This window comes from Arvicola amphibius, chromosome 15 (genome assembly GCF_903992535.2).
Source record: "Arvicola amphibius chromosome 15, mArvAmp1.2, whole genome shotgun sequence".
Lineage (NCBI taxonomy): Eukaryota > Metazoa > Chordata > Mammalia > Rodentia > Cricetidae > Arvicola > Arvicola amphibius.
In genome coordinates, this window is record NC_052061.1 from 39,169,667 (window position 1) to 39,195,484 (window position 25,818).

Here is a 25,818-nt window from a genome sequence, read left to right on the forward strand (position 1 = left end):
AGGGAAGGTGGAGTGACTTCTCACTAAGGATGCCTAGTTCTAGCTGATGCACTGAGAACTGCTGGTGGCAGCTGAGGCTCATAACTCATTTTTTTTTCTGGATAATTCTCCATATCAGCTTAATATATCCAGCTGGATTTCATCCTGGCAGCTCTGCCTTTGAATTTCTATTTCATTTTCCATATTTCTTCCTACATATCAGTCAAATATTTTTTTCTAAAGAAAAGTTGCACATATCCACCAAAGAAAGTGAAGATAAATACACTTGTGTTTAGACAGAAAATATAATTAACTTTGTTTTTTTTAAAAGATTTCTTTCTAGGTCTCATTACATGTCTGTGTGTATGTTGTGGGGGGATGGGTTGGGCTGAGTCGAGGTACCTATGGAGGCCAGAAGAAGAGACTTGGATATCCTGAAGCTGGAGGGCTGTGATGAGCTCCGTGATGTGGGGGATGGAACCAAATTTGGGTCCTTTGCAAGATGAATGCACAGCCTAAACTATTGATTCACTTCTCCAACCCATATAAGTTTATTTCCTCGATATCTAAACTGATGTTCCAAATCCTTTCACATTTCCCACCTATTTCTCATATTGAGTATTTGGAAGCGTTTAGAGAAAGTTTCTTCATCTACCCCCCTGTTAGGAGCAAGGAAAGAAATGGCTTCTGAATGAAAGAATCTTTTTTTTTTCTAAGAACAGTCGTGCTGCATATACAAAGTGTGTTTGGGTCTTTAACGACCAGAGACTGTAGAATGCCAATCTCAAGGTGAGAATGGCAAGGTCGTTAATAGGAGGAAGAGCAGGTTGCAAGGATCCACTATAGAAATTTTTTGAGTCAAAGTAACTAGGTGTTTAAACTTTCAAGATGCAAAAATGTTACATAATTAATCAAGGTTTAGCAGATTCTTTATGTATTACTTTAGCTGAGGATAGGATTTTGGACGCAAGTGTGTTTTCTTGTTTTGGGGGCATTTCTGTATGAAGCTTTCCTGCTGTGGGTTGGAAGGAATCCAGGGCTTCAGCCGCTGTAGAGGCTCTCACCCTGGGCCTGTACTCTGTACATCACAAGGGAAGTGGTTTTATACGAAATTTGTGATTTTTGTTTAAACAGGCACAATGATAACTGGAAAAATGACAATTACTGTTACAGTAATCTTGGTATGGCATGAATTTGTTCTTTTTTGTGGTTTTTGTAACAGGGCCATTTTGGAATGCGGCTTCCTTTAATACTGAGGCTTCCTACCTCCACTTCCCCACATTCCATGGGGAGCTCAGTGCTGATGTATCCTTCTTTTTCAAGACCACAGCCCTATCTGGGGTGTTTCTAGAGAACCTGGGAATCACCGACTTCATACGGATAGAACTACGGTGTAAGTGTTCTTTCCAGAAAGTCTTGGGATACTTTCATTTAGTCCTGAATTCTTTAGTTGACACTTAGAAGTTCATACCTCTTGGGAAAAAGATCTGCTTTGCAAGAAAATAATTTAAGTGATAATTCAGTAAAAATATTAATAAATTCATTAGCAGTGCAAAAAGTTTTTAAATTGAAGTAATTAAAATTTAAGACAAATGTTCAGTTAATGACTAATATTAATTACAAAAGTATTTAATGAACCACTTATTATTTTGATATAGTCAGTCTTCTATTAATAGCACATTATCAAATGCATGTTTCATGCTGTTAAAGTATATAAACTTTGAATCAATGAAGCAATTATTTTGCATAATCAGTTACAGATGCTAGTTTTGTGCTCTCTAAATAGTTTTAATCTTTATCAATATGAAAGATTAGTTAGATGGTGAACTTTTAAAAATCTGTTATTTTACCTCAAAATGTATCTTACTGTGTCCTTCCACATCAGGAGAGTTATATCTATTTGGATGCCATCATTCCCTCCTAAACACAAACCTTGTGTCTAATGATTGATGTGTGATGTTGTCTTAAGTGTATTGGATACTCATCTGGAAAACCCTCACTTCTGCTATCTCCAGCACCCACAACAGTAACCTTCTCGTTTGACGTGGGAAATGGACCTTTTGAGATCTCAGTGCAGTCACCCACGCAATTCAATGACAACCAGTGGCATCATGTGAGAGTAGAAAGGAACATGAAAGAGGCATCACTTCAGGTGGATGAGCTCTCGCCAAAGATACAGGCTGCTCCCACTGATGGCCATGTCCTCCTACAGCTCAACAGTCAGCTCTTTGTGGGTAAGTTGCTTTTAAAATAAAAAAGTAAAACATTGAATGTAGCTGCATGTCTAGCAATGAGCTACTATAAATAATCCCAATCTGAAAAATGATGAGAAATAGCTAATAGCAAAAACGAGCAGTAATTATTAAAAACCCAGATTCCAGATTGTGCCAGGTACCCCATGCTTTCTCCTTCCAAATAACCTACTCATGCAATAGGTATTATCCCCATACTGGAGTAGGATGACATATGTATGTATATATATATATATATATATATATATATATAGAGAGAGAGAGAGAGAGAGAGAGAGAGAGACAGAGACAGAGACAGAGACAGAGAAAGAGATAAGTTAAGAGACTCAAATATCTCTGCGGCAATATCCTCATTCAGCATACTTACCTCCTTAATATATAGAGGCTGTATGATTTGTTAAAGTTTGTATATTATATTTGGGGCTTTTAGTATGATCTTGGAAATGTTTCTTTCTTTCCTCCCAGAAATGAAAGGCCCTTGTAATGCCAGCCAATGTCAACTGCTGATGTTTCTCAACCTGTACAATTAACACCCAAACTAGGCTGATAGTAGGAAAGAAAAAGAAAGACAGTACTCTCAGCTTCAACAGCTTCTTTTCTACTTTGCCCATTTATTTCCAGCTCTCTCCTGATACCTTGCTTTATAGTGTCTCCCCCAATGTCCATTGACTCAACATTTGCAAGGCGCCAGACTGGAATTCCTCTCCATGTGTTTAATTTTCCTTGGCTTCTTTGCTAATTACTTTGCAGAACTTACAGACCATGAAGTTCAAGGATTATCTTTTATTTGATCCCAACTCATACATTTTAATGTAAACAAAGACCTAGAGACACGATGAGGCAGGATAAATGATGAATTATCAGAAATTATACTCTAGACATCTTCAACGGCTATATTTAGAACAGAATTCATCAGCTTCCTGCTTACACCCTCTGTTGCCTAACAATGTTATTAGGCACCCTTTCACTGAAAGGGATGAGCTTGCTTGTGACATATCTGACAAAGACACATTTCAGTCTACTAATAAATTTATGTCCTCGTTATTTCCATTCTTTATTTTTTCCTTGAAAACAAATGTAATGGCTAGCTCCCGCAACTGAAGTACCCTAGTAGACAGTCTCCTCACAAGCTTGTGGTCACTCAGTTGGCTTATTTAAGAGTATAAAAACAACAAAGTACACTTGAGCAGGGATATATAACTTTTCTCCTAATGCCATACTGTAAGCCAAGTCAGGAAAGGGACATAGATATCTCTTGAATTTAAAAAAAAATGAGAGATGGTCACAACAAAAAGTACTGCAATTTAAAATCTGTCAGTGGCTTGGAAATAGCCTTACTATTCTTGGAAATTGAGAAGGCTGAAATTGTCCTCAACGTTTTCAGTGAAATATGCTGCAGTTTGCCTGTAGATGACCTTTCCTCCTTGGGAGGAATCTCAACTTCCCAGAGATGGCTTCACTATATATTGTACCTGATAGGAATCCTGGCCTTAATTTGATTTCAGGTGGCAGTAATGAAGTAACGTATGACATCAGAAAACTGCTTGGAACCGGCTCAGGTCTTTTGCTATCAATCATATGCAATAATTTGAATAAGGATCGAAGAGGTTTCATCTTTATGGAGGCAATTAGTCGGGCCTTTGACATCTCCATATGTGTTCAGGCTTAAAGTGGCTTTGTTGTTGCAAAATTTTAACAATGGAAATCTTGATGATGTTTAAATTAAAGGCAGTGGGGGAAAACAGATCTCTGCCCAAAAAAAGTGTTCTATTTTCAATGAATTAAGATCTTCATTTGTACTTCCAGGTAACTGGGGATACAATAGCATGATGTAGTCTAATGATACCTGACTATCAAAATGCCACCTAAGGGGCTGCTTCTGTTGCTATGCCTATCATCGAGCAGATCACTCCCAGGAGAGGACAGCTTTCTAGTTCACACAACAACGCGCACACACAAAATATTAGTCTTCCAATTTACAATACCCTATCAAACAAATCACGATATATCTTTCTTTCTTATTTTTTTTAGGTTTGCTAATAAAGAGTTTTTGCCTTACAGGCAGACTCCATGAGAGACAAATTATAATTAAAAAGGTTACACTGAATTAGAGCTCAGTGGGTGGCATACTAGCAAAAAATCAGCAGTAATTAGAGGGGGTTTAATGAAGCACTTGCTATGAGCAAAGAGGCCTCTGCCGTCCTATGAGTGTATTTCAGTAGAAGAGGTAAGAGTAGCCAATGGTGAGAATGAAAGGAAGATATGGTACATATGTATTTATACATGTTTCTATATGCATGTACACAGCACACACATGCACACACCGACACACACACGTATACTTCAATGATGAAAAAAGTAAAGTAGAAACAGAACCTGGAGAAGAGTGCCTCGGGCATTGATTAGTGTTGGGAGTTTCCATTTCAAACTGGGGGGTGGGGAGATGTTAACCCTTCAGTTGAGCCCAAAGGAAGCAGACTAGAGATGAAGTTCTCAATGGTAGAATCCTAAGTGGTGATAGTGAGTGTAACAGAGCTCAGGAACAGAAATAAACCGATGTGGCTGGAAAGAATGAATATGAGGGAATGCAGTGGGAAGCCAGGTCGAGCTATGCACTGAATCATGGCAGGCCCTTGCAGGGAATGTGAGTCTAGTACTAAGGGATGCCAAAACCTAGCTTCTTTCCTTCTCTAATTCCTGCTTACTGCCACAAGGGATGTGGACGGAAGGAAACCAGTGGGAGCAGGCTATTGCAGATCTGCACGACAGCCCCGGCTGACATAGATGTTTTGAAGCACTGCAGGAACACGGTTCATATATAGCTGCTTGCAACTTGCAAACAGATTGGTTGTTACTGTCAGCATTTGTTGACTTTCCCATAACGAAATTTTCACTTGTAAGGTGCTTCCTTGTAGGTCTCTGAGTTCCTCATAATGCTTCCTAGTTTTCAATTTCATTTGAGTTTTCAATTTCATTTTCATGTGAGTTTTTCTTTTTTTTTCCTCCCTTTATTTGAATTCACAGCAGTGATTAAAGTTGGTCCCTGGCCTCACATCCCTAATAAGGCCCAGCCTATTGAAGGAAAGCTGCGAAAACATCTCATAGCCTGCCTCCCCTTCAACAAAATCCCACCAGCGCTATGGTCATATGCTCACCAGGAAGCCTGGCTTTTCTATTCATAGAGTCTGTTTAACACACATTATGTGTCAAGGGTCCGTTTGCTTGGGGACTCTTGCTTCGCATACTAATAAATATGAGAGTTAAGTCTCCTTCCCTCCTCAGAGTTGGTGGTTATATGGGTGACTGAGAATCTCTGCATTAATACAATGTAATTGATTTTCTGGTTGAAATTTTAAAGGGTAATTTAATACCCTTTACTTACAAGTTCGAGAGTTTAATTTGTAGTTCATCCATCCATCATAGGAATGATTATGACTAATCAGTATTTTCAAGTGTGCATAATGACTGTCATTTATATTTGGGTGTAGGGACAAACTAGTGAAGTCAACATGATTGTAGAAAGTAAGACTATAGCTTTCAGCATGACTTTATTCTAATAAAGATCCTTTAAGGGTGGAGAGTGGAGAAAATAAAAGTATTTGCATTCCTACGGAAGCTCAAGCTTAGACACACAGAAAAAAAAGTGGAAGTCTAACTTAGGTTTAGTCTAAGAGTGATTCATTCACTGCTCCAACGTTTAGCTGCAAAAGTGCATCTTGCATGGACACAAATTGGTAGGAAGTTAGCAAGAAATTTCAATAGCCTTTGGAAGATGTTTCTTGATGTTAAGTAAGTCAATATATACACAAATAGAAGCTGCAGATCTCTCAATGTATCTTAATTTGACCAATCATTTCCCCCTTTTCACTGGCCAGGATGCTGCCAGTGTTCATTAACATTACATACATATGAGATTTAAAAATTTTTAAATATTAAAAGTTTTCATCATCTCTTAGCAGTGGCTGGTGCATTGAGATAGCATAAAGGAATAAAATGCGTTTACCCAATTGTTTGCCCCACCCCTGCCTCTGAAGACCAACCAGACAGTGTGTTTGCACTACAGAACAGAATATGAAGCTAGAGCAGTGCCCTCACTTCTGAAGAAAACCAGTAGAAAGCGATAGCTAAAACAACTAAAAAGCTGTGAGCTGCCTAGGCAACAGCTCTTTGTGACAACCGAAACTGAACTCAGGTAGTGATGGATACAAGCAGAGGTGTTCTATGCTAAGAGGCGAGAAACAGGCTGGCTTAGGTAACATCAGAATGGTCATCTTCACCTAATGAAATACCAAGATGCTGTTCTTACTGGAGGAGGGATAAAAATGAATAAAACTTTTTGGAGCAAGTGTATGATAATTAGGTTGGAAACTATAGCATCAATATGATAGACATCTCCTTTCCTCTCAAAACCCCCAAACATCACATCAGGTTGCTTCTGATAATGAAAAATGATGACCCATGTGTTCTCAGCCCCCACTCTCTTTTTTTGATGATGCCTGGATTTGAACCCAGGTCCTTGTGCATGCAGGTCAAGTGATCTATCACCAAGCCATGTCTTCAGCCTGAACCTCTCCATTCTTGTTCTTACTTGAGGCAGCCGGTCTTCACCATTCCTTTCTTTTTCTTTCACTTGGTCTCTGGTTGTGCAGGTGTGCACATGTGTGTGACTCATGAAACACCTTAAACCACCCTGCTCAGAAATGCTGCTCATCACCTCGGGGAGGCTGAAAATGCTCAGCATGTTGAGCCTTTGTACTTGACCTTGATAGAACACTGAGAACAAAGGGATAAAGGTCACTGCTGCTTGCGCACACCAATGTTCTCTGACCACGGAAATGATGGGGAGAAAAGAATCAATCATTTTTTTTTTAACTGAAATGTGACAGTGGTCATTTTCTATTTCGGTTTGTAAACTCAGCATTTTTCCCCCCAGAAGCTTCTTAAATTAGGCCTGAATTGATTTTCATTCAACCAGCTCTGCAATTTTCATTTCCTGTCTAAATTCTTTCACTGACAAGTTTCCATACAAGTTAAACTCCATTTGAATAGTCTGGGACGAGGGGTGGAAGGAAGGACCCCTGACTTAGGGAGAAGTCATTTATGTCACATATGGATTGCATCAAATCAGCAAATACATGGGGCAAGCAGTCTCTAAACGTCCCACACAGCAGTTGACACTGGAATCAGTATACGAATCACATTGAGACTCCAAGGTGTAGTTGTTTATATTGGTCTTCTGTACAAGTGTATCCCTTGTGATCTTTTGGGAAATCCAAAATAACCAAAGCGAAGATATATTTCTTTAGTAATTTCAAGATTGGATATTACAAATACTTCCTTGTAAGTTTGAGGGAGCAAATGAATGTGTGCTTGTGTTCTGCTGGGCGAATATGAAAGACTCTAATTACTTGATGATAGAACTTGCATGGATTGATCAGGTAATGTAGCCATATCTCCACTGATCGCAAGAGTTATACAGTTTATGAGGTGGCTATTCATATTTGTTTCTCATTTCTAACCGGGTCACCCTTCTTCTAAATAGTAATTTTTAAAAATTCTTTCCCTGTTTTAGATAAGTCTTTGTCATATAAGCTTATCATCAATATCTTCTAGATTTTTTATAAATTCATACTTTATATTGTTAAAAGTGACTTGAAAATGCAAGTTATTAATTATGACATATTCTTAATATTTCCTTTTCGGACTTTTATTTTTGATATGCTAAAATATAGTCATGGTAAGAGACTATCAAATGGTCTTATTGTAATAATTTTCATTTCAGCCTAATTTTCTGTGATAGTAATCATGTTTCCTCATTAAAAATACAGTGAAACAAAGGTTGCATTTCTTTTGTGTGTTCATATCATTTGTTTTAGACATTTTCTTTCTTTCCTTGGGGTACTTTTTTCATTATCTGTCTGAAAACCTCTGAGTAGACTTTTCTATCCTCAGTAGGAAGACCTTAACGACCCTGGACTGCACACAAAATCTTAAGAGTAGAGCATACAACTATGTGCCTGATACTGCCAACAGCTCATTTCTTTGAAATATACTATATGTTCAAATTAGAGAGCCATAATTTAGACAAAAAAAACCCCAGTGACTTGCTCTTTGCCAGGGCAATAGCCACTGGGCCATGTTTGGTTCAGGCAAGAGACCGGACATTCTGCAGATGACAGTCTTTCTGCTTCATTCAACCACAGTAGTTCTTTAAACACGGGGGACAGTGGTTCTCTTTCCTTCCGTGCTCCTGGAACTCTGTACAATTAAGATCACTATTTGACATAGCTAAAGCTAAGCTTCTAACGTTGCACTCTTCTATAGTTCATATCACTGTTTCTGCAGGGCTGTCTTCCCTCAGAATGCTGTGCTGGGATCAGACTCTCGATCCCAGGCACTTCTAACCTCCTGGCATGGTTTGGAGCCTAGCTTGTACGCCATGCTGATTTCTTGCTCTAGATGGGCTTGTGGCTGGAACTTGATCTGTCTTCCTCTACCACAGTGTCAAGATCAGAGGGAGCCTATCATTTTTATAGGCTTGCATTTAAAGATACGGTCAGCAGTCATGAGCTCTTTCAGTCTCTAAGGATGCTGGGGCAATGAAGTTGTTCTCGTTATCCTCAACAATATTTGAGGAGGGCGTGTGAATAGTTTGTCTTTTAAAACAATCAAAATTTAATCTTAAAGGTTTTCTTGCCACAAGTACTGGGAAATTGGCCCATGAAAGAGCTGGCTCCAATTCTGTGGCAAAAACACTTGTCACTTAGAAGAATTTTCTGAGAACAACAAATGTGTTGTGAGGATAAAACCAACAGGTATTCCTAATTCATTTCCTACTCACCCTCTAGCCAGGTATTTAGGTATGAGACCTTGGTATTGTCGTGCATGTGGAATGACTCAGTTAAATTCAATCACACAGAAAGGTTATTCATTCACGGCACAAGGTACTCAGTGTTTGTAAAGTTCCGGAATTCATTATGTCTGATCCAGCATGGCAAGTAAATTGATAGAAAATTAATTGGAAGATAGTTCCCAACAAAATAGCTCAGCAGAAACATCCAGAATCAATTAATCAAACGGCAGCTCATTTTAATTGGACATACTCTAACCCTGGAAAGGCACGGCAATCTTTAATTAAGCTTTCAAGCACAATCCTATCTACATGAGACATGTTTCTCAGAAGAGTTCTGTGACTGACTGGAAACCCAATGGTACAGTTACAAATCCTCAAACATGCGCAATGCAGCTATGTCTAATTAGATATGATGTTTTCAATAAAGGTGGCATTAAAATCAGTTTATTAGGTAAACATTAAACTCTTTGAAAGTGTGGAATTAAGAAGTTCTGTTTCAAAGTTAGATGTTCATCACTATGACAATATTTAAGATTGTATTTCATATTATATATACACATATATATTAATATCTTTTCTGTTCATTACTCTATACTCTAGCATTGTTCTAGCGTTTATTTCTCATATGCATTAGCGTCAGGTAGTAATCATGAACATCTCTCTCTGAATATATTAGCAAACTATTAGCTCGATGAGAACATGATCAAATACATATACTTTTTATATTTTCAGCATCAGATATGGGATCCCACAAAGAACTACCCAATAAGGCACAGAGAATATAGATACAGTTCAAACCAAAGATGACTTGAGGCATGGAAGAACATGGAAGTGTTTTCTTCTTTGACCTAATTTTGAAGTTGGGAGAAGTAAGACTCCCTTGAGATAATGACCACACACATTTCAGACTAAATGTATTTATTCTGTTATTTCCTCATTATACCCACAAGTGTCTATATGTCTCTAACTTCTCTTCATGCAAAATAAGTAGGAAAAATTAATTAGAATAAATGAAAATGGACTATATTTAGTGGTGGAACCTATAGTTGCTTAGTTATTTATGCTATTAGAAGAACTTAAGAAGCCCATGATTTACAGTGATATCATATGTCGGAGCAATAGACAAAAACAAGGTGATTTTCTATTAGTGTATGCTATGAAATATGTACCCTATGGTTTTACGTAATGTAACATGAAGCAATTAAATTACACCCAAGATGGCTCTAGCTCCTCCAAAAGGTTCACATGCCAAAGGTAATTTGGCATAGATGGTAAGAAAACTCTAAAGTATAGTAAGAATGCCAGAAGAATTGTGGGCAAGGATTTTGAGCCTCAGGTGTTTACTGAGTTAAGTTAGCAAATAGGTAAGCTAGGCAGATCTGAAGCCAAGGTGAATAGCAACTTGGTGTAGAAAGAAGAGAAATGTTCTGAGAACATGGGCAGGGGAGAGACTTTGAGAATCACGGAAGATTGTTCAAATTTGGTAGGATTTAAACACAAAGATTGTTAGCTGTTCTAAAATTTTGGATAAAATCAAAACCTTCATTGACATACCCCAAAAGAATGCTTAGGGCTTTGTCTCTGTTCTCCTAATAGCATAAATTATAGCTGTTGGGAGCAGTGAGACCCCAGATCCTGAATTTCTTGTAATCCCCTGATCTGAGTGCCTACAGCTGCTCTGAGCATGAGACCTTCAGGAGTTCCTGATGGCAGGAGAGTGGTTTCTGGTGGGTTTGGCTAGGGTGTGGCTATCTCTATATAATCTGCCTCTGAACACAATAAAGGGGGCATTCTTGGGGAATTCAAGGATGACCCGTGTCTCTGTCGCTGTCTTTCTGTCTGTCTGTGTTTGTGTATTTTAACCTCCAGCCCCTTGCCCGAAGCTCCGTAACTGAGTAAAAGCACACCGAACGCAGACACCGGGGCGCGGTGCGCGGCAAATAGCTAAGGAACTCTAGGTTCAATGACTAAATATAGTATAAGAGAGAGAAAGAGAGAGAGAGATCACAAAATGGTTTTCCCCTTTTCTTATTCTATAGTCTCTTTATTACCTATAGTATTGTGCCACCCACATTCAGGGAGTGTTTTCCCTCTTAGTTCTTACTTCCTAGAAACATCCTCCCAAACACACCCTGAGGTATTCTCCATGTCTCAATTCAATGGACTTGATAATATTGAAAGCTGCAGGCTGGACGGTGTTGGGCTCTACGTCACACTCTACTTCCTCTGAAGATACAGGCGACAAATATAGTTGAGGTTTATCCACTGGGTCTGGGCTCCACAGCGTCTGATGATCTCTGCATTATGACCTGTGGTTTTCTGTAATATTGCCCATTTGTTATAGACAAGCTTTTTGTGATGGGAGTTGAGAACTTCACTTCTCTGTGGGAATAAATATGAGTTTTAGAATGCAGTTATAAATTAGGAACAATGGAAGTCTAGTAAAGTGATGGTAATAGATTCTCTCTTAAGATTCATAACCTTCTCAGCCCCAGGTTGTTGGCTGGAGAGCTATTGGTTCCTGCTGAAATGGGTACCACTATTGCACCATTCCCCCATCAGTTCCCTTCCCAAGTTCTCTTAAGATTAGTCTCAAGCACAAAACAATGAATATTAGGTCAACTCATAAGAAAATGTAAAATATACTAAAAAGTACAAGAAAAGTAATAAAATAATACTCAATAATCACCTTTTGGTAGATATTAAGTAAAAACTCATCCCTATGAATGTATTACTAAGGATTCCCGAGGAATACGTGCCAAATTAAATTATCAGACTAATGAAGATCAAGATTTTAAGTATATTTGTACATACCATGAATATACGCGTGCATGTGTGTGTGTGTTCATATCTATATACACATACACACATGCACGCACACACACACATACTCTTTTAAAAAGGAAATAACAACCCACTAAAACAAAAAGCAAAAGCACACAACCATGACAATATACATTGTTATTTGGAATGAAGGTACAGCATAGTCCTAATTTTGTTCTTTGGAATAAAAAGATGGGGAAAGATGGCTTCTCCAGTATGAAGCTCAATAAATAATGTTCAGAAAACAAGTGTGTGATGTGAGGCATGGCTCATCGACAGAGAACTTTTCTGCTAAGTATGAGGACCTAGGTTTGATCCCCAGAAGAAACAAGAGAAAAAGAAGCAATCCAAAGTTTAAAGAGTAGAATTTGTGGTACGTCTTTCTGAGTGCTCGTGTTCATCAACAGTTGTCTCTCACAGCTTCCAATTGCTCTCCTCTCATCGTGCTGCTCAATTCTCTAACGTCTGATCACAGGTTTTCCTCTCCTTCATTGGGTCCTTCCTTTGGTCTTTAAGTGAAGGAACATGTTTGCATCTGCAATGTTTTCCTTGTAGGTGGGACCGCCACCCGGCAGAGGGGCTTCTTAGGATGCATCAGGTCCCTTCAGTTGAATGGGATAACCCTGGATCTGGAAGAAAGAGCCACAGTGACCCCTGGGGTACAGCCAGGTTGCAGAGGACACTGTGGTAGCTATGGAAAGTTATGTCGCCATGGAGGGAAGTGCAGAGAAAAGCCCAGTGGTTTCTTCTGCGACTGCTCTTCCTCTGCCTATGCAGGACCATTCTGCTCCAATGGTAGGTGTGCTTTGAGATTGTATGCCTGTGAATAAGACACCTGGCAAGTGTGTGTGTGTGTGTGTATTAAAATATTCTTTTGAAAAGTGGTTATTGTATGCTAATCATATATTAATCTTTGGACCTTTTACTCAGTTCTGAAAAAAATTTGTCTATTCTTAAATAATCACAAATAGTAGTTGTAGTGATATTTCATTTGTATTTTAGTAAATGAAGCTTGCCTGAAGATTAGAAAGTAAAACACCTCCACTGGTCAGCCTTACAGATCAGACAGTGGTGACATACACCTTTATTCCCAAGAGCCACACTAGTTTGCCATAGAAACAGGGCTGTGGTGGTGCATGTTTTTAATTCCAGAACTAGAGAGGAATATAAGATGGGAGGAGACAACTCTTAGACACACAATCTCATTCTGAGGATACCTGGAGGCAGGATTACAATTTCGGACTGAAGTAGAGGTATGGTAGAGTGGCTGGATGTTTTGCTTTTCTGACCTTCAGGTTAAACCCAAAGATCTGTCTCTGAGTTTTGATTAATTGTGTTACAAGTAGCCTTTAGGTGTCTTCAATGCTAGTCATTAATCTATGTTTTCTTTGTCTACTATTAATGTGTTTAAAGAACAGGGATGTCAACAACCTGTCCTATGGAGCAGTTCTTGGTTTTAAAACATTTAACATATCTAATACTCTCCAGAGTGTATTGCTCTTTTGGGTGAGCACGTTCAGCAATGCAAAAACCTAAATAATAAATTTGTGTATTTATTTTTCTCATTCATTCAAACAAATATTTTCTACCAAATACTGATGTATAAGGAAATAGTGACGCTCTGATACTAGATGTGTGATAAAATGAATATCTGCTAGAGAATGAAAACAGCAGAGAATTTATTTGCTGCTTTTCTTATTCACCAATCTATGCCACAGAAGAAAAACAGAGCAGAGTGTAGTAGCAACTATGTGGATCACCTTCTCTGAATATACAGACACATATTATATTCTCATAGTGTTTCATAGAAGAAAACCGACATCCAATTAATTTAAATTCATTGAGTTTGTTGAAGTATCTCTAGGCTTCTTAATCTTCTCTTGAAGGAAGTTAAAAGAAATTGGCTCCAAATCAAAGCAACTTTGCAAAGAAAGCACCAGGGGTTAGTTAATGAAAACCTGGCAAAACCTACACTTTTTGGGTCATCCCCTTTTACCAAGAACAACCTGTGATTTCAAAATCAATTGTGGTAATGACCACCCACTACTGGTAGTATTCCAGGAGACATTTTTTTGTCTGAAGTGTGAATTTAAGCCCTTCTTGAGGATGACTTTCCTTCATTTTCTATTTGAAATTTCCAGTTCTTTCTAAATGTAATCAGGAATGTTATGCTACATGCATACATTATACTATATATGTTATATTAGAAATACTACAATTAATATATTGAAAATACCTAAAGTAAGATGGGTACTAACACATTGCTTTATGACCCAGTAAGCACGATTTATAAAACCTATCAGCAACCAGGCACTTATAATAGCAAAGAGAACAAAGTCTAAGGATTAAAATCTACTATCTCCACTGACCTTTTCCATACACATGTATCTGCCTACACATGTATGTAAATTTGAGGTATTGACCTTCTATAGGTAAAATGTTATACTTGTTAAATTATTTCAAAAAGGCTGTGTAATTTATTTTGTTGAAACATGCTAAGCACGCACCTTTCTCACAAATAATGCTAGACTTCACCTTCTCTATGTAGTGTGCATCAAATGTGAAAGCAGTTAATATAAAATTAAGGTATTTCTGCTTATTGATACTGAAATGGAGGGGGGAAGTCCTCACTCTTCCAATTTTCCTATCATGAGAGGATACGTGCATTGTAGCTACAAAGCAGTAGATGGATGTTAGAATTTAAATAAGAAAGTAGATATTCAGGGAGGAACAAGACAAGAAGTGTGGCTTATGTGCGAACTTGCATAAGAGAGCGCTAAGCTTCCAATTGTAAAGCCAGACTAATGAATTAATTATATGTCATTCTAACATAAAGGCATTTCACAAGCCATTGTGAAAGCGCCATTCATTTGCTGTGTTATCTTAGCCTGGGACTGTTTCTCTTAGCTGTGTACTTCATTTTACAGCATTGAGATGTCAATGAATGTAACTTGAACAAGATCCTTGGTTGTTAAATTTTTCACAGTCAGTCTGCCTATCATTTCAGAGATTTCTGCATACTTTGGATCCGGATCTTCGGTGATTTACAATTTTCAAGAAAACTATTCCCTAAGTAAAAACTCCAGTTTCCACGCTGCTTCGTTTCATGGGGATATGAAGCTGAGCAGAGAAATGATCAAATTTAGCTTCCGGACGACACGGGCACCAAGTTTGCTACTGTATATGAGTTCCTTTTATAAAGAATACCTCTCAGTTATCATCGCCAAAAATGGTGAGTGTGTTTTAGAGGAGAGGGAAGGATGACTTAGGACACAGGGTCAGTAGAATACAGTTCCTTCTGGGGTGTTGGCTTCTAAACTAGCACAGGGAGAAAAACTGAGTATTTACGTTTTATCTTCCCTTCAATTTTGAGTATGATCTTACAGATTACTCTAAAAGGATCATTTAAGTACTTAACATCTTTTTATATCTTTATAAGTTTGGTAATTTTGTATCAACTATGTGAGTTTTTTGTTTGTTTCTATAAAATGTTTTATATGTGCTAATATTTTTAATTATTTGTGTGTGCATGCATGTGTATGTGTGTGTCTATACGCTCAAGTGCAAGTGCCCTTGGTGGTGATCAGAGTCATTGTGTTGAATTCCCGGGAACTGATGTGGAGTTGCAGGAAGTTGTGAGCTGCCTGACCTGGGTGCTGGGAATAGAAGCCAGGGCCTCTGCAAGAGCAGAGAGCCTGCCTAACTGCCGAGCCACCTCTTCACACACTCATATTTTATTTTTGCCAGGAGCTCTTAAGTATTTTATGTGACTATTGATACAGCTTTAATATTCTACTTTAAAATATCTCCTTGTAACACAGATTGTCTTCTAATCAAAGACAAAATGTATTTAAGGAGTGTTAATGGACCAGTACTATGCACCAAAACGTTCAGGAGATGACCTATTGGTCCTAACAGATGATAATGTAGTCGTAAGAATGGTTGCTGTATTTGTACGGGGTGACGGTTTGTGGGTTCTGGAATATGTTTGTTACAGAAACCTTGTCACCAGAAATCGCTCACTACCGTTTTTCTCTGTTCTGTGTGTGGACGAAAGACGGATATTTTAGAAGTAAATCTTCCAGGTGAGAAAGATAAACTGGCATACAAATATGCAACCCTGTTGCCTCACTTAAATCAAGAGGCCCAAGGGCGCTGATTGCTACAATAGGAATAATTTCATTTCATGGGCGCCTCCAGTGTCTGCTTCGAGCTCAAAGTTTATCTGCACATTGAGGATATTTTTTTTCTGTTAATTCAGGAGGAGTTCTGTGAAACAAATTAATTTAAATCTCTGCAGGCAATTGAATACTATTAATTTGAATAATAAATTTGGCTAAAAGTCGTTCATTTCACTTTAATTTCATCCCGAAGTTTATACTCCTGGTCCCTTGGAAATGAGTCTCATTTTGTATGAATCTACATCTGCTCAAAGTTTCGTCCCTCAATTGTACTTCCGTGTGGGAGATGGATATTTAAAATAATATGAGGTTCTGTTAAAATAATGTTATTGCAATATCACGTGATACATGACATTATGTAAATACTGGCACTTTCATTTTTTTTTCCTGTGATAGAAGATGGTGTTATTGTTTGCACATTATAATTTCAGAGTTAAATTTTAGAGATGAAGCTAAGGATTTACAGGAGTCAGTTTACAGGCAATATGGCTACTCTTGATTTAGAAAATATTGTGATTTCCCTTAGGGATTGACTTCTAGGACTTAGTTTTAGGCGACATGCCCAAATGAGTGCTAGTGAATCTTTTCCTAGAAGTGAATATATCAAAAACTTAAAAGGATTCAGACATTTCCTAAGTTGTTTTAAGATGGTATTTTTACTAACATGGACCTTCTTTCTCCTTCAGGAAGTTTGCAGATAAGGTACAAGCTAAATAAGTACCAAGAGCCTGATGTTTTCAGCTTTGACTTTAAGAGCATGGCAGATGGGCAGCTTCACCACATAAAGATTGCCAGAGAAGAAGCAATGGTCTTTGTGGAGGTAATAGACATTCTCCAGGGGTCACACCATCTCCAGGCATGGGGCACTTAGAGCAGAAACATGGTCCTGAATCACCTTAATGAAGACACCTTTTAGTGGTCTTCTACAGACAAAATCAGGCCAAGGACAAAATCATCAAATGCGGTCATGTATTTTACCCTTCTATTTTTGTTTTCAACAAAACTATATGAGATAGTATTAATAATCTGATGCTTAAAATGGCAGGCTCTACTTGGTTTCCTTTTGTTCAGAGAGGAAACGATGTCTAGTTTCTCAGAGACCCACTGGAAGGACCATCAGCCGTCTTGGGAAACCCACTTTCTTTAGATGGGTATAAATGCAGCAATTATTCTACAACAGAAAATAATGACGGAAATATCAGAATGAGTTTGAAGAAAGGATGTGATTCACAGCAAAATGGAATTATTCACCTTAGCACTTTTCAGAAAACCACTAATGTTTCAGCCCTACATAGTACAAAATTTCTTAGCTGCATGACTCCAGTCAAAACCCCACGCTAAGGCAAAGTAGTGAGGTAAAAAAAAAAAAATCACATGTCTTTTTGTTGGATTTACCCATTTTTAGTTTCTTATGCGGCGAAACTAGGTAAAGTAATAAAGAGGAAAGATTGTGGAATAAATGGGTATCTGTGCATACATTAAAAATCATCAGATTTTGAGTGGCTACATTTCTAAATTTCACTTTCTTAAACTATTATAGAACCATACTAACAAGTACTTGTCTTTTTTCTTTCCTTCATCTCATTTTTTTGACACAAAACAATGGTCATTTGGATGGCTATATTTTGTGTAATGATTTTGTAGATTGATGAGAATACACGGAGACAAACCTACTTGTCATCAGGCACAGAATTCAGTGCTGTCAAATCTCTGGTACTGGGCAGAATGCTAGGTAAGTAAAAGAAAGAATCTTCTCCTTAGTCAAAATAGATAAACATGAATCATAATGAACACACACATACACACACTCACACACACACACGGATACACACACACACACACACACACACACACACACACCCCTAATCGTGTTCATATGAATACCTTGCTTTGTTTCAGTTGGGAAGCAATCGATGATGGAATTAACTGTGAGTAGTGGTTTCTTAGGAAATAACAATTATTGTTCTTTGATAGGAAAGGCCACACTGATCTTTGCCACACGCCAATCATCATAATTGTACTGGGTAGTCAACTTGACACAAGCTAAAATCATCAGAGAGGTGGGAACCTCAATTAAGAGAATGCTCCATAAGATAAGGCTGTTGGCAAGTCTGTAGGGCATTTTCTTAATTAGTGATTAATGCAGGAGGGACCATACCACTGTAGGTGGGTGCCGTGCTTGGGTGGTGATCCTGGATTCTATAAGAAAGCAGGCTGAGCAAGTAAGCAGCACCCCTCCATGGTCTCTGCATCAGCTCCTGCCCTCAGGCTCATGCCTTGCTTGAGTTCCTGTCCTGACTGCTTTTTATGGAACTGTAAGTGAAATAAATCCTTTCCTGTCCAAGTTGCTTTTGGTTATGGTCTTTCACCACAGCAATAGTAATATAACTAAGACAATAATGAAGCATGGTATTTTTTCCTACACCAAAAATACCAAGATACAAATGGCTATACATCAGCTGCTATTGCTTGAATGTCACGTATCACCATAGGCTTATGTGTTTGTACACTTGATCCCCAGCTGATGGCATTATAACCGCTTTTAGAATGTGGAGACTTGAAAACAGGTGTGCTCTATTTGGGGCAGATTTGAGGCTTTAATGCTCAGCTCCAATCCCTGCTCTCTCTTTTTCCTTTTCTGCCAAGATATGACCAAGTTAGATGTCCTGAGTGGATGCATACCACAGCCACTATAGACCTTCCAGCCACCACACCATCTCTCCGTGATTATCTGTAGTCCTCAAATTATAAGCCAAGCCTTCCTCTCTTAAGTGATTTTTGCCAAATATCTGATCATAACAATAAGGAAGGTAATGAGGACGTTTTGAAAATAAGCAGACCTTCACCTAACAATGAAACCGAAACAATGTCTAGAGGAAATGAGAGGTGACGGCAGTTCCAGTAGAGGGCAGGCTTTTGGCTGTGCTTTGTGCCATATTTCATCGCCGAGTTTTATTTTCAGACTTGCTTAGGCACACCTAGGTGTCTTATAATTCTTTTTCATTTGCATTATTTTTTATAGTAGTGGCATTAAAGTAGTTATATGCTATCTCTAGTAAAACGTCATAATACACATGCACTTACCAACAAGGATTAAAATAAAAACAGAGAAGTCAAAAGATAATTTATTTTCAGTTATAAATGAACAATTGAATGTTAATAAGTCATGGTGTTTTTACAGAAGGGAGCTTCTTGTTGTTTGATTTTCATTACCTTCTGATATTTGGTAGCAACCTAGAATATTTTGTCTAGTGAAATATTGCATTTTTTGACCTTGAAAGTTGTTTGTACCTGGATTAATCATTCCTTATGTTCCCTGTACATCATCTTAAAATCCTGAGAATGTTTGATTAAACCCATGGGTGAATGATCAAAATATTGGCCCTGGAGAAGGTTAATAGCTAAGTTTATAAATATTTATAGACTTTCAGGTAGTGTGATGAGCACAAAAATTATGTCCTCCTCTTCTCCAAGCGGCAGAAATATCCTGGATCTCAATGGACATTACACACACACACACGCACACACACACACACACACACACACACACACACACGTATCCACAACACAACTTAGTTGCTTGGAAACATGACTAGAAAATTCTAAGTGAGTCTCACGGTGTTAATTATTTAAATCATTTCTAATCTAACTATTTATGATTGACACATCCTTTGCTCTGAGGAATATTCGAAGTCCAACACATTGAATATAAGGTTGTGTTTTTACTTTATTTTGTAGCTTTAAGATGGATCCTAGACTAGTTGTATCATTAGTGGAGAAAGCAATATGTACCTTGATCCTATGCATGTGAATACATACCAGTTTTATACTAAATACAATATAAGTGCTCGGAGCAATGCATAATTGAATGTGGTGGCATACAATATGGTACTGACACTTGGGAGTCACTGAGGCAGGAGGATCATAAGTTGACAGCTAGTCTGGCATGCACAGGAAACGCCTATCTCAAAAGAATTAAAAATTGAACAAGAATGGCACCAATGGGCCTGGGGAGATGTACAGGGAACAGCCCCCACCCCCAAAAAAACTATAGGCAATTGAGGAAAGCTGGGAAAGGTGGTCTTTTCTAGGGAATGCACACCAATTGATTATCCAATGTCAAATAGTCATCTCTGTAACCACACACACACACACACACACACACACACACGCACGCACACACATGTAAGATTATGTAGACTGAGTAGGTCATATTTAAGAATATATATGTATATGCATATTCATAGACACATGCAGTAGCGATTAATAAAAAAGATCATGAATTTGAAGGCGAGCAGGCATGTGAGAGGGTTTGGAGGGAGAAAAGGGAAGGAAGAAATGTTGTTATAATATCAAAAACATTTTCAAATTTATTAAAAAGTTAACAGGACAATATCTAGTCCCACTCTGGAAGATAGTACAGAACACAAGGAATGGAAGGATTTCCTAAGATGTCCTCAGCAGGCTTTAATTACAATGCCTGTCAAAGCACATCACTATTCAGCTAGCACAGAAGGAGAGTTAATACAGAACTTAGCAGTCTTGCTTAACTAAGAGTATGGTGAATTGTATTATGTGTCACCGTCCCAGATTTAAGGGCATATTTAAATTCGTCAGTCTACGTAGATGCTGAAGTATTTACTAACAATCTTGGAATGCAGTTTGAAAGACTAATTTATATGTTGGGACTGTTCAAGCTTAGATTAAACAAAATCATGTGAAATCTGTCCCGAAGGTCCAAACGCTATTCTTGCAGCTACGACTTACAAAACATCATGCATCTTCAGCTCCATTGACTGTTCCCTTCCATTCCTTTGGCCTTCCAAAATTCAATGTGAATTATGAATTCCTTTTCAATAAACTCTTTCCAATGGGGAAGGGGAGCCAAAAGAAAAGAAAAACAAAACACTAGTTAGGCTCTCAGTTAAAGATAGAATACATTTTTCCGACTTGACCTTGAGAAATCTTGATGCCTGTTTCAGGGAAATGTTTCTATCATTTCACGCAAGTATAGAGGTGAGTCTGCTGGCCTTCGTGAATTGGTGATTTAGGTTCGGATGCATAAAGAAGGTGTTGTTAGATCATTTTTTTCATAACAACAGTGTTTTATCCCACTTATAGTGACGGCGCCACATAGGAAGCCAAAGCAAATTTGAGAAAGAATGAAATCCTGTCATTTGAGGGAAAATAGATAGAACTGGAGGTCATTATGTTAAAGGAAGTTAGCCAGGTACAGAAAGGCAAATGCTGGAGGTCAGCTCTTGTATGAAGATGCTCAAAAGAGTCCATCTGAATTCAAAATAAAGATGAGGGTAGGTTGGGAAAGGTGGAGAAAGGGGCGGTGCTAAAATGCAGCAAGACTGAAGGAGTAACGTTAGTGTTCCACAGCGCAGTGGGGTGTCTACAGTTCACAATAACCAACTGTTTATTCCACGAAGAACGAGAACAGAGGAGCTCACGGGCTCCACGTGTAATGAAACAATAGTAAAATGAAAATGTTAGACCCTTGATTTGAACAAAACTTACTGTATACATGTACTGAAGTTATCACGCCACGCTCCATAAATATGTGAATGAGCCCGGTAAATAATTATTTTTAAATTAAATTTTAAATAAAATTGAAATGAAAATTTTTGGTATAAGGACAGCTCAACCACTGTAAGGAGCAGCCACAACAAAGCCACAGAAAAACAATACAGTCCAAGGTGGTCTAGCTGTAGGGCTAATATCTTCTCTGTGACTCTGTCATGGGGTAGATGGATGGGGAAAATAAAAGCCCTAGAAAGCCTAGGATGAGGCACAGGAGAAAGGAGGTAAGGGGTGGAGTTCCACCCTGAGCTGAGGACTGTCTGTTGCAAACCTCTTGGTTAATTATCAGACTCAGAGAAGTCCTCCACTGAGCCTGGGGGCACACAGGCAACATTATCCCTAGAACTAAAAGTCTACATCCGACAGCATGAAAGTGTGCCCATGTTTCAGAGTGTATTATTATTAGACTGTAATCTTACAATGAGGGGAAACATGAGCCAATATCACATTCCTGATATCAAGAAGACAAGATGGTTTTCTGTGCATGATATATCACAAAAATAGTATGAAGTAATAGAAAATAGTCAAAGGAGTAAAACAGCTCCCAATCTCAAGAGCTCTTGTGTTTATCAGGTTATGAATGGAGGCATATATGTAAGATGTATAACATATGTGCCCACAAGTCTAAGTAATGGACTATATTGACATCATACTTTGTCTTCAGATTTAATGCCAGGCTTTCTGATATAATGCTATTGAAAGTAGAAACTTGTTAACTATACTATGAAATAATTAGGACGTCGAGAGGCATCCTGTGAGGAGGATTGTCTTAACAAAATTACAGAATGTCATTTGTTTCCTTTTTCAGATGAATGTAGGATATGCATGTGGAATTAATGATGCTAATGTTTTTATTAAAATTTCACATTATTCAAATGTATATCATTCATGATGAAAACTTATGATTAAAATCCAAACTGAGCAATGAACTTCATAATCTAAATCAATTCATTCTCCCAGAAGTATAAGTGATAATTTATTTAACATGTACCTAAGGTATGGATCGAGATGGAGAACTAATCATTTGTAATTCGAAAGCAATTAATAACTTCTAGTCAAACTTTGTGTGGCACATGAATTCATTATAAAATGTTGCAGAGTATATTAGTATATTCTAGTGTAATATATTAAGTTATCACAAAATAGATTGACAAAGTGGTTGAATAATGAAGATATTAATTTTCCAGAGTATTGCTCACTTTTGAAGTTATGTGTCATGTTAATACAGGCCTTTTGAGAAGCAATTGGCAAGAAAAGAGTAAACACTGGGAGACTTTTATTAAGGGAACACCTTGAGAAAAAACACAGAGGGAGTTGGCTGAGTCATAGAGCTGTCCTTACAGGTGGAGAGACTGGGGTTGAAACAGAAGTCTGTTATGCTTCTGTATATTCTAAGAAAGATCCACCAAATTAGAGGTGTCTCATAATTGTGAACAATCAGAACACCTGTTGTTTCCAGTCCTTGGTCAGCAGTCTGTGAGAGGCATCATGGGGTAATTGCAGCATGTTCTTGAGTATTTAATTGAGTAAAATGTACCCTAAAAGTGCTTTAGATAAAATAATCCCATTTCCTCTTATATTGAAATATATTAAATGCTTATTAAAAATTCCACATAGTTCTTGTAAGAGGCAACATATAAAATTGACCTGTTTTTTAGTTACAGTATACATTTTCAACCAAAAACTTAAACTACGAGCATTTACTGCTTTGATAAGTAAAAACACAGAAATACAGAGAATACTATTATTTTTTGAGTTTCTATAACATTCCTTTAAAATTAGGGAGAAATGGATATAATTTTGGAATATTGTCATTGTTAACTATTACTAGCAGATGCTGAGCAATGTGGGAAAACTTTAGAAAGTCATATCAAACTGTGCCAGGAATGATCTGGTAGCCATTTCTTTCCTTTTAAAAATAATTTATTAATTCCCAGCCTGATCACAGTTTCCCCTCCCTTCCTCCTCTCCTCCCCATCCACTCCTCCTTTCTCTTTAGAAAGTGTAGTCTCCCATGTATTTATCAGGCAGCCATGGCCTATCAAGTTGCAGTAAGACTAGGCTCCTCCTCTCCTATTAAGGCTGGACTAGGCAACCCAGTAAGAGGAAAGAGTCTCCAAAGCAGGTAACAGAGTCAGAGACAGCCACTGCTCCCACTGTGAAGAGCCCCACAAGGAGACCAAGCTTCACAACTGTCACATGGACAGAGGACCTAGGTCAGTCCCATGCAAACTCTCTAGTTGGCCATTCAGTCGCTGTGACAGCTACACCTGAAAACTCTAGAACAAACAAACACACCCAAGAGGAGTAAAAGGCATGAAACTGATGAAGGCTGAAATCAATAAAATAGAAACAAAGAGATCCATATGAAGAATCAATAAAACAATGAGTTGTATTTTATTCTTGGAGAAAATCAACGAAATAGACAAACCCTTATCCAAACTCACTAAAAGGCCGAGAGAGGATATCCAAAATAACAAAATCAGAACTGAAGAGGGGGATATAAAAACAGACACTGAGGAAATCCATAGAATCAGGTCATACTGGTAGCCATTTCTAACTCCCTGTTACACTTAAAACGTAGAGGAACTCGGTAACCCCAGCAGGAACAGTGGAATTCTAACTATGGCAAGGGGATTAAGGTTTTATCCAAGCAACTCACTTCAGGTAAGTCCCTATCAATAAATAGATCATGTTAAATTTACATTCCATAGCCATTAATTTCTAGAAGGTTAAGATTTGGGAGATATGCCTGGATAACTGTATATGTAAATGTTCATTGAAGTGAGAACTGGATACCTATTCAGCTTATTCTGAGGGATAGCTTATGCCCACGTGGAATGGTATCTCAGAGTTGTCTGCCTTCTGGGACTACAGAGCAAAGAAGTACACCTAAACCACTTCCAGGCAGATTTCAGCCAGATACGAACACAGTTTGTTCAGCAAAGAAAAGTGAGTCTATCCAACATCAATGGAAGGTTAAACATCCTATGGACAGGAATCCTTTTTGCAAAACTTACTTCAACTTCAGCAGCCAGAAGTGAGAAGAGAGGTGACCTAAATAACCCAAGGACACTGACTCGGTTAATATGCTGTGTGGTGACTCTCAACGTAATCACTAGTTATTTTAAAATCAAATTGAAAAAGGAAGTATAAGTAGGAATAGAAAAGATACAAAGACCAAAAATTAGTTTTGAAAATTCATCAGTTCCATAACCTTTTGATTAAAAAAAAATACTTAAAAGTACTTAAGGTGTGGCTGACTGATTTCAAGGATGTGTCCTTGTAAAGATAGTGATGGTCTTTCATGTTACTTAGAGCTGGCTATTGTTGGACGCTTACAAGCACCATTTTTCCTAAGCCCGTTTTGTGACTAGAGCTCAGAAGCATCATGCCGCCATACCCAAGGGATATTCATGGTGCCAGAAGAAGCATATTTCCTGATTGTAATTATAGAACAAATGATAAGATGGAAATTTGGGCTTTTTGTCAGAGCGTATAATCATGGGTAAGTGGTTCCTGTGGGATGGGCAAGCACCCTTCTCTGAGTGAGCTGTCTCACTCAGGGCTACCATTTGGTTGTCAAGCATCATAAAACAGAACTTTGCTTACGCTTCAGAAAATGCCAGCCACAGAAGTAAAACTCATCCATCCAAAATTCATGCAATATCAGGTGCTGAATCTAGAAACCTGACAAGAAACACTAAGACAAGAACAATTCTATAATAAAAAAAAGAAGGAGGCATTATTTAATTATGGGCGTGCTTCAGTGTGCCTATATTGGGAATACATAAACAAACAAAGCTAGGAAGTTCTTCAATAAGAGCAAGTGTGGGAAGGAGAAAGAGCAGGAAGGTGCTGGCCAGAGAGCAGAGTGTGGATAAGAAGTGTTGAGGTGGAGAGAGGGCACAGCCATAGGTAGGAGGGGACCAAACTGAATGTTTGCATCTGATAATAATCTCTAATACTGGTCAGAGCGTGTCCACGGCATTTACATTGTCAGTGTTGCCTGTTAAGTCCAATGGAGCAATAGAGATGGGTCCATGTCTCCAAAGCATAATTTATCATTGTTACCAAAAATTACTTACTCCTGCATTGTGCCTGAAAGGTTTGTTCACACTGATGGAAGTCAAAGCATTCC

The 25,818-nt window shown here is 38.1% G+C and overlaps 1 protein-coding gene across 6 annotated transcripts in view; it reads left to right on the forward strand.

Moving 5' to 3' along the window:
* Nucleotides 1–25,818, forward strand: part of Cntnap4 (contactin associated protein family member 4) — a 302,762-nt gene that overhangs the window by 259,793 nt on the left and 17,151 nt on the right. For 5 of the 6 annotated variants that reach the window (XM_038312860.1, XM_038312862.1, XM_038312865.1 and 2 more), the window contains 6 exons: nucleotides 1,202–1,372; nucleotides 1,995–2,213; nucleotides 12,463–12,702; nucleotides 14,915–15,139; nucleotides 16,775–16,908; nucleotides 17,733–17,820. In XM_038312860.1, the coding sequence (XP_038168788.1) occupies nucleotides 1,202–1,372; nucleotides 1,995–2,213; nucleotides 12,463–12,702; nucleotides 14,915–15,139; nucleotides 16,775–16,908; nucleotides 17,733–17,820 (1,077 nt within the window). The remainder of the gene's footprint in view (nucleotides 1–1,201; nucleotides 1,373–1,994; nucleotides 2,214–12,462; nucleotides 12,703–14,914; nucleotides 15,140–16,774; nucleotides 16,909–17,732; nucleotides 17,821–25,818) is intronic. The other variant, XM_038312866.1, reaches the window with a different exon arrangement.